We start from the raw sequence: 9,790 nt of genomic DNA, 5'->3' as shown, positions 1-9,790 counted from the left end.
CAACAGGTACTGAGTGTCTCAGGTGGGATTTAAACCCAGAGCCCCTGACTCCAAGCTGCCCATGTCTCCCAAGACACTGAGGTCTGAGCCTGGGTGCCCTGCAGCTTGTCCCTGACTGTCCCTGGGCCTCAATCTCCCCATCTGTGAAGCGGTCACAGCACCATTTGGGGCTACAGCGGAGCTGGGAGGGAAAGAGGAGGAGCTGGCCAAGGGTGGGAGCCTCCTGTGTTCCTGGAACACAAAACCCCCTTTGTGATCTTGGAGTGAAAGCCTGGGCAGGGAGCCACAACCCTGGCGATATTTTTGTACCAAAGAAGGGAGGGACCATCAGGATTAAAAAAACAAAACAAAACAAAATCCACCAGTGTTATCCATTTGATGGCGCCTCCGCCAAGAAGACTTCCAGGATTTTTGACCCACCTCACCTCCATAGTATACAATGATCTCTTTCTTCTCTGAATTCTTACTTTCAGTCTTTACTTGTCCTGTGACTTTAGACAGGGAAGTCTTATTTCACAAGTGACAGAACCGAGTATTGGGATTCAGGGGCCATGGGTTCAAAGCCAGGCTTTCCTATTTCCTATCTATGAAAACTTAGACAAATCAGGTCCTAGAAAAGGCAGCACAGGGGTGGCTAGGTGGCGCAGATCAAATCTGGACTCAGATACTTGCTAGCTGTGTGACCCTGGGCAAGTCACTTCACCCTGTTTGCCTCAGTTTCCTTACCTGTAAAATGAGCTGAAGAAGGAAGTGGCCAACACCTCCAGGATCCTTGAAAAGAAAACCCCAAATGGGGCCAAAGAGACACAATTGGAAAAAACAACTGAACGACAAAAGTCATCTACGTGGGCAAGCCACTTCACAGAGGAAGCAGCAGCTCTTTCCCTGGGCTCAAAGAAAGGGAAAGATCCTTTGAGATGGAGGAGCTGTGGGGTGGCACCAGAAGCAGGAGCTGGAATGTTGAGTTTGGAGAAGGGGAAGGGAAGGAAACAAGAGTTTATTAAGTCCCTCCTATGTGCCAGGCACAGTGCCAAGCAGTTCACAAATACCCTCTCATCTGGCCCTCCCAACATCCCCAGGCAGTAGGTGCTATCATGATCCCCACTTTGCAGTTGAGGAAACTGAGGCAGACAGAGGTAAAGTGACTTGCCCAAGGTCACACAGCTAGTTTTGAGGTTGGATTTGAACTGAGATCTCCCTGACTCCACTGCACCACCCTCTACAACTAGACCCCAGTTTGGCTATAATATCAGAGTCATGAAGAAGAACAAGTGGTATGCAATAAATATAGACCTTACCACCCATGGAAGGAGTGCTTTAATCCTAGATTCAGTAGGGAGCTCTGGAAGGTGTTTGAGCAGAGGAGAGCCATGGTTAGGGCTGGGCTCGAGGAAGGCCCTTCTGGCTACTGGACGAAGAACAGAGTAGATACAGAGCACCCTGTGAGGAAGAAGGGATGGCTAGGTCTGGGATTCATCAGTGGACAGGTGATATCTGAACACATGGGACCTGATGACATTGCTGTGTGTGCATGCATGTATGCACACATGTGTACAAACATGTGCACAAACATGTGTATACGTGTGTGATCGTATACGTGAGTGTGTGCACACATTTAGAGCAATATACTTGGTGATGTATGTATGCAATACACATATACATGTTTATGTTTATATACATGTGTGGGGAGAGAGGGGAAGGAAAGGGAGAGAAAGAGGGAGGAGGGAAGGAAGGAGAGACAGACTGTCTTGGAGGACACCTGCATAAGGGAGTTGGGGGTCCAATGATCCAACAAAAGGAAGTGGGAAGGCTGGATGAGTGTGAGGATGGAGGGTCAGCCTAGGCTGGAGACCCCAAGCCCTCCTGCAGCCTAGGAGATGCCAGTCTTTAAAGAGACCTGACCCCTGCTCAATGAGCTCCAGTGGTCCCCTGTGACCTCCAGGGTCAAATAGAAATCCTTTGACATTCAAAGCTCTTCATGACCTGGCCCCTTCAGAGCCTTCTTACCCTACACAGTACCCTCCCCCAGGCACTGGACCTACCCACAACACCCGCCTACTTTAATGGATTGATAGATTGATTAATAACACAAAACCGCTCCATCTGCCTCTGGGTACTGGCTGTTCTCCTCCCTCCTTGCCTTTGTCTCTGACTTTTCCCAGCTTCCTTTAGTACTAGGCTCACACCCCGCTAGTTGCTGGAAGTCTTTCCCCAACCTTTCCCACTGACTCCATCATTTACACATAGCTGTTTACATGTTGTCTCCCCTATTAGAATGTATGCTCCTTGAGGGCGGGGTCTATTCCTGGCTTTCCTGGTACCCCCAGGGCTTGGCACAGTGCCTGGGACACTTAATAAATGCTTAATAAATGCTTGTTGACAGACTGACAGACTGATTCAGGACCCCTCAGCTCTGTATGTCTTTTGACCTCTTGCCCTGGAACACCAAGCCAAGAAAGGGCAGATGCTGTCCCCTTCCCTCGTTCTCCCTCACCATCCCTCTAGCCCCACCCCTAAGAAGCATGATCGGGTCCTCTGCCTTCGCTGGCAGCACGCTAACAGGGCCCTGGGTAAAGAGCTGGGGAACGTCGGGGCTGTGTACCAGGCAACAGAACGTTGTGCTGGCTGTTGCCTTAGCAACCGCGTGGGGGCTGAGCTCCCGTTCCCATATCCGGAGAATGCACTGAGTAGCTGAGTAGGTCCCAATCCTCAGACCCCAGGGTGCCTGGGGCGTGTGTGTGTCTGTGTGCAGTGTGTGTAAGCCCACACACTTGCAAAACTCCAGGCTTTACAGAGTCCTCAGGCAGTCAAACAAAGAGTATGTCTGTGCCTTGGGAAGAGTATTTCCAGATGGTCTTGGAAGAAAAGCTGCTGGCACAGTGAGTGGGGAACCACATGGGTCTGGGACGGCCAGGAGGACCCCACCTCCCCCTGCAGAGTCCCTTCACAGGATGGGGTGGCCGCTGGCTGAAGAGAAGAGTCATTCCCAAGAGCTGTGGGATGCATGCGTCAATGTGGGGTGCAGGGGGTGGGGAGGGGAGAGGAGGGCACAGAGAAAGTAAGCCTACCCAGCAACGGCTGCGGGAGTGGGGGTGGGGGTGCTGCAGCTTTGCCAGATCTATGGGGTACCTGGGTCTGACCCCAAATCTGTACCCCAGCTATTTCCTACCCCATGTTATTCAACGGTTTTCCATACCTGGCGCCCTTTGTTTCCTCCCCTCTCCCTTCCTCTTATCTCTGCCCACAGAGGCTTCACGGATTAGGATGAAATGGCTGTGACAGCCAGGAAGGACCCCCTTGGGAAGAAAAATAGAAATATGGGATGTAAGAGCTGGGGCTGGGGAGGAGTGCTCTTAGAACATAGACTATCAGAGGTAGGAGGGCCCTGAGAACACAGAATTCTGAACTGAACTGGGAGAGACCTTAGAACAGGGAATGTCAAAGCTGGGAGGGGCCTTAGAACAGGGGATGTCAGGGCTGGGAGGGACCTTAGAACAGGGAATGTCAGGGCTGGAAAGGACCTTGGAGCCGTGAAGACCAACCCTCTCATTTTATAGATGAGGGAACTGAGGTGCAAAGAAATTAAGTAGCTTCTCCAAGGTCACATAACTAGTGTGTGTTTGGGGCAGGATTTTAACTCAGAGGTCCCCGTCTCCAAGTCTAGTGTTCATCCACAGGCCTTAGCTAGCTGTCTCATTTATCTGCACATGTCATTTTCCCCAGGAGACTGTAACTGTGGCCATAGCTCTTGTGCCTAGCACAGAAGGAGGAAATAATACATGCTTGATCAGTTGGTTTGCCTTAGAACACAGAACATCAGAGGATCCCGCAGGTCTAGCACCAGAAGAAACTGTTTGGTCCAACCTCATTTTACAGAGAGAAACTGAAGCTTGTTTGAAGCCTGATAGCTAGGCAGTGGCACCAGGGGACAGGATAATGTGCCAGCCATGGCATTTCTGGTACTGTTGGGGAGATATTGAAGGGAAGGGCTCTCCTGGTTCCTTATATTGGACTAAGTAGTGCCCACCCACTGTATCTATGGGCAAGAGTGGTCCTGGTCCATCCACATGGCCCCTCTTGCCTCCTCTCCAAGGACCCAACCTGGCAACGCTGGCAGGGCAGCCAGGGAGGTGCCCCAAAGTGCTGCCCCCCACTTTCTTCTTCCCTCAGGAAGCCCCTGGCACATGAGGATAACTCTATCAGCCATGCTGCCCAGCTGCTGGAGAAGAAGCAGGAGACAGCAGAGATGGAGGAGACCCTACAGGCCAAGAAGGAGGTGACCTTGCTTGGCCTCAGTGCAAGGGGGAGAGAAGGGAGCAGGCAGGGGAGGAGATGGGGCTGCCAGCCTGGCCTCTCTCCCTGGCTTCCAGGGCTGCGGAGGGGTCCTTAAGCACTTCCATCCTGCGTCCCTGTCAGGGCCTGAGCTGAGGTCCTCCTGGGGAAGCTGTGCAGATGAGTGCCAGGGTCTTGGTGGGCAGGGGGGAGATTTTGTAATGGAAGAATCCCAGACTGGGATTCAGAGATGTGAGCTCTGGTTCTGGATTGGACAATAAATCCGGGTGCTGGGTGAACTTGGTCAAATTACTTTCCCTTGACTTGAGTTTCATATCTGTAAAAACAGGGAGTTGGATAAAATATTCTCTAAGGCCCCTCCCAGCTCTGTCACCCCCTGTTCTATCCCAGTCCTGACATTCCCTGTTCTAAGATTTGGCCTAGACCTTATACTGCATGTTCTATGGCTCCTTTGAGCTCTGACATTCTAGAATTTTTCCTACTCTTGGCTCACTTTCTGTCTCCTCATAGACCAGTAAATACTCAATGACCTGTAGGAATGTGTGTGTGTCTGTATGTGTGAGTGTGTGTCTGTGTGTGAGTGTGTGTGTGTCTGTGTGTGAGTGTCTGTGTGTCTGTGTGTGTGTGCCTCCAGGTTCCAGCTGAATCCTCCTCTCCCTTCTTAACCCTCAGGAGTTTCAGGTTAAGATGTCGGCTCTGCAGCAGCGCAGAGAGGCCCTGGAACAGAAGGAGGATTCTCTGAAGGAGTCCATGGTCCGCTTTGACAAGTTCCTGAAGGTGGGAGGCTCTTGGCATGCGGGAGCATCAGGCTCCCAGAAAGCTGGTACGCTGCAGACCCTGTTTCCCTAAGGCACCCACAGGGGAAGCCCTGGAAAGGGGGGGATGACTGGTTTAGAATCCCCGGCTAGACTTGTGGCCAGGCTCGACCTCGTGGGTGCCTCCATCCAGTTCTGAAGATCCCTCCCCTGCCTGCCTGGCTCTGGCATTGCCCGGTACCCCCATCTCTATCGAACCCTATATATATATATATATATAAGAGGGCAGGGCAGGCAAGGTCCGACATGGGAAGTCAAGGGCTGAAAAAATGACTCCTCCTCTGGCCAGGACACAGAGGCTAAGCAGAGTCGGGCCCTGCGCCGAGCAGAGGAAGGGCGGCAGGCCGCTACCCAGAAGGAGGCTGAGGCCATGGCACTGAAGGAGGAACTAGAGGGGCTCATTCAGAGAAAGGAGCAGCTGGAGCAGAGACTGGCCAAATACAGACCCTTCGCCCAGTACTTGGAGCAAGTGGTGGCCCAGTCTGAGGAGGTGAGCACTTGTGTCCAGAAGGAGCCAAGGCAGCCCCAGAAATATCCTCCCTCCCAGGGACTTACCCAGTAGGAGAGAAAGAAAGAAAGAAAAGAGAGAGAGAGAGAGAGAGAGAGAGAGAGAAGGGAAGGGAGAAAGGAAGAGAAAGAAAGAGCGAGAGTGAAAGAGAGAAAGAGAGAAAGAAAGAAAAAGAAAGAAAGGAAGGAAGGAAGGAAGGAAGGAAGGAAGGAAAGAAAAAGGTCTTGGTCTTTTTAACTTCAACAGAATTCATTTTTTATTGTTGTAATGGTTATAAAAGGCAGAGGGCGGTGTCTTAACTGCTGTGTGTGTGTGCATGTGTAACCATCCCGACACTCAGGGTAAGCAGGAATGATGGGGGGGAGGTCTGTTCTTGTCTTGGTTTTGTGTTTCTCCTGAGCTCCCTTCCTCTCGAGGCTATAAGTACATTGACCACTTGCTGACCTAAACCCACTACTGGCTAATATGACAGTATTATTTACTTCAGCAAATACTCTGTCAAAACAGAGGCAAACATTCCCCTGATCCCCTAGTTAAGTAATTCCATTAGAAAAAAAAAAAAAGGAAAGTAGGTTAGCCTGGTATGTTTATTTTGTGTTTTCTAAACTAGGTTTTCCTCTCATGCCTGGGCAGCTAGGTGGTACAGTGGAGAGCACTGAGCCTGGAGTCAGGGAGACCTGAGTTCAAATCCAATCTCAGACACTTACTAGCTGTGTGACCCTGGACAAGTCACTTAACCCTGTTTGCCTCAGTTTCCTCATTGTGCTTGAGGGAAATGGCAAATGACTCCAGTATCTTTGCCAAGAAAACCCCAAATGGGGTCACAAAGAGTTGGACATGACTGAAAATTACCAAACTACAAAATCACTGTCATGCCTGGCTGGAAATGAAGCGTCCCTCATGGGCTCGTTCCTAGCTTGGGCCTCTTCTTCCCTCCTGGGGCAGTCTGGTGGTCGCCCACCCAGGGAAGCTCACTCAGTCAGGGACACCCAATGGCTCTGGCTCTTCCTGAGGTCAGATGATCATCAGCCTCAGCCTCCCCTGCCCCAGTAGAAGGGATTATACCAGGAGCCTCCAGACCCAGCAGGAGAATGTTTTTAGATGCATAATATACAATGCTCAGGTTCACGAAAGAAATCGATTACACTGAGCTGTAGTGATAAAAATATTTTAAAAATACATGTTACAGACCCAGGTGAAGAACTCATGTAACATGACTTCTCTGAGCCCGATCTGTAAATGGGGATAGTGATTTTACTTCCTAGGCTTGCTGGGGGAAAGAAGTGTAAGGTCACAGGTATGCTTGCCCTCGCCTTCTCTTCCAGTTTCAGGAGATCCCCGAGCTGATGGCCCGGTTCAGTGGGCTGTCTGAGACTCAGGCCATCCTGGTGGAGCGGGAGCAGGCTTTGCACACGGCCGTGGAGGATGCCAGAGCCGAGCTGCTCAAACTGGTGGAGGAAAAGAATGACGAAATCCTGCATCAGAATAACCGGCTGGCTGACCTGCAGCTTCGGCTGGAGGAGGTCAGGACTGAGGCGCTGCAGTGGGTAGGTGGGCTCGGTCTCCCAGGCACCATTTCCCTTTCCCTCTCCTGCTCTCCAGTGGGGCGGAAAGTCACGGAAGAATAAATAATGGCTCACCTTTCCAGTTTGCACAATGCAACCCTGGAAGGAAAAGGGAGGCCAGACACTAGCTGTTTTACAGTTGAGGAAACTGAAGGACAGAGTGACCGACTGACACAGCGACCAGAGCCCAGAGGGAGAACTCGGTCGGGACCCAGTCTCCTGGTGCCAAGTCTAATGTTCTTTACTGCTTTTTTGTTTGTTTTTGGAGGGGAAAAGGCAGGACAATTGGGGGTAAGTGACTTGCCCAAGGTCAAACAGCTAGTAAATGTTAACTGTCTGAGGCTGGATTTGAACTCAGGTCCTCCTGACTCCAGGGTCGGTGCTGGAGTGCTCTATACTATCTTCATTTTACAGATAAGGAAACTGAGGCACAGAGTGGTGAGCTTGACCATGGTCACATATACTAGGGCTCAGAGCAATCTCTCAAACCAGGACTCGCTTCCAAGCCGTGTTCTTTTTACTGTGTTCAGTGATCTCCAAGGCTTCGTCTGAGATCAAATACAAGAACCTCAATTTGGCATTTGAAGCACATCACTACCTGGCTCTAATCTCTCCTTCCAGCCTTGTGATCTATTACTCCCCTTTATATAAACAATAGTCAATTAATCAATCAATAAGCATTTATTAAGCACCTACATGAGGCATAGGGATAGGAAGACAGAAAGGCCAAGGGTCTCTGCTGTTTTTTTCCTGTCTTATCTCCCATCTCTGTGCCTTTGCCTTGGCTGTGCCCCATGCCTGGAATGCACCCCCTCCTCCCCCTCTGCCTCTGGAATTCCTGGTTTCCAAGACCTAACTGAAGCATCACATTTTGCATGAGGGACCTTCCTCATCCCCTCAGCTGCTGGCATCTCCCCTCAAAATCACTGTCTCATTTCTGTCTCAGTATCCTTGGTGCCTACGGCTGTGCTTGACATATAGGCACTTGATAAAGGCTCACTGGTTGACTGTTGTGCTACTGGCTCATCCTAGACTTGGAAACAATCTCAACAGTCATCCTGTCCAACAAGAGGTGTGCAGGAGAATATTTAACAACCAACTCTCTGAGAATGGATAAAAAGCATGCTGGGCACACTTGAGCCTAATCTGCATCACTAGCATTCTCTACGTCACTTTAAGTCTAGACAACAAAACAGTAAAAAATAACCTTTGATTTCTGAGATGCTGAAAATTTAACAATTGGCTCTCCTGGCTGAAGCTGGCTTTGGCATACCTCTGAGTCCAATCCATGGCACAAGGAATCTCTCCTACATCATTTCCTCTAGGTTATTGTTAACCCACTACCATGGAGGGGGGATTTCCTACCTACCGGTATTAAGTCAGCTTATCCCGTTATTAAAAGGTCTGTCAGGAAATTCTTCTTCATATTCGATTAGAATCCACCTTCCCCTTCCAGCCACTGGTTTTAGTTTTGTCCTCCAGGACCCAGGGTCGGCTATTTCAACAACAACCATCTTGCCCCCAAGTCTTCCCTTTCGGCAAAATGGACCGATTCTTACTGAAGTCGATGGGAAGATTATTTCTTGTCTCGGGCACTTTGGGGGGAGGGTATTTTTGAGGTGACTTGGGGCTGACCAGTCTCCTGGATTTCCTCCTCCAGCCTACCATCCATTAGTTGAAGGCTAAAGTGTGAGGGTTCAAGATCTCTTGGGAGTTGGGGCTCAGGGCTGGGTAAATTGGGAACTAGGGCCGATAAAGATGGACAGGGAGTTCGCCCACCACAGCCCCTCCGGCTGAGCTGACTCCCCCTGGGTGTCTCCAGGAGTCAAGATGGGTCCACATCCAGAACACAGCCGCCCAGAAGACTTTGCTCCTTGGACAGATCAAGATGGCGGCCCTCAACCTGTACCAGATAGTCTGCAAGCAGAAGAAGGAGGCCCCTACATTGGCCGTGGAAGACACAGAGGGGCAGCTGGAGCAGGTGAGGGGGCCCAAAGTCTCAGATGCACCCAGGGCTATGCTTCTTAGGCCCTAGGAAGCACCTCTACCCTACCTTTCCATGCCTCCACCTAGAGATGGCCTGTGAACTCAGGTCAGAGAACAGAGAATAATGCCAAAATCATGGGGCAAAGCCCTGTATGAGTCAGCAATGTGGGGGGAAAACCCATGGTGGGAAAAGCCCTTGCCTAAGAGGGGGGTCTGGACCTGGCTCTGTCTGTAACTTACTCTCCACAGTCTAATGGGGGAGACAAGCCAACGCAAGTTGACATACAAGCTAACGGTACAAAAAAGATAAGTGGGGGAAACATTGGGAGGGAAGGCACTACAGCTAAGAGAAGCAGGGGAAGGCTTTTAGCTGACACTGTCAGTCTGGCACGGGGCTGATGAGACCCCAGCACATCCTGCTGCAATGCCCCTGGGGAATCGAGAAGCCAGGCTCCTGACTCCAGCTGTGGCCTGCTGTTCCCAGGTACAGCAGTATTTCCGGGACCTTTCTGCCACGGTGGCCAAGCTGACCAGGGAGAGCCTGAACCCTCCGCTGCTGACCACGAGGCCCATTCCCTGAGGGAAGCTGCTGACAGGAGAGGTAGGTCTGGACACACGCATGT

General features: G+C 50.9%; 1 protein-coding gene across 1 annotated transcript; it reads left to right on the top strand.

Moving 5' to 3' along the window:
• The first annotated feature begins 2,606 nt into the window (after positions 1 to 2,606).
• CFAP73 (cilia and flagella associated protein 73) lies at positions 2,607 to 9,761 on the top strand. Its single transcript, XM_069081653.1, has 7 exons — positions 2,607 to 2,879; positions 4,171 to 4,276; positions 4,966 to 5,070; positions 5,398 to 5,598; positions 6,942 to 7,163; positions 9,004 to 9,162; positions 9,652 to 9,761. Exons 1-7 carry the CDS (start codon positions 2,821 to 2,823, stop codon positions 9,745 to 9,747), a joined length of 948 nt encoding a protein of 315 aa, XP_068937754.1. The 5' UTR covers positions 2,607 to 2,820; the 3' UTR covers positions 9,748 to 9,761.
• The last annotated feature ends 29 nt before the right edge of the window (positions 9,762 to 9,790 follow it).

This window comes from Petaurus breviceps, unplaced genomic scaffold, assembly GCF_028583685.1.
Source record: "Petaurus breviceps papuanus isolate PSGF00001 unplaced genomic scaffold, PetGlider_PUasm1.0 99, whole genome shotgun sequence".
NCBI classification, from domain to species: Eukaryota; Metazoa; Chordata; class Mammalia; order Diprotodontia; family Petauridae; genus Petaurus; species Petaurus breviceps.
The sequence above is the reverse complement of the archived record's forward strand: the minus strand, read 5'-3'. Positions and strand labels throughout refer to the sequence as shown.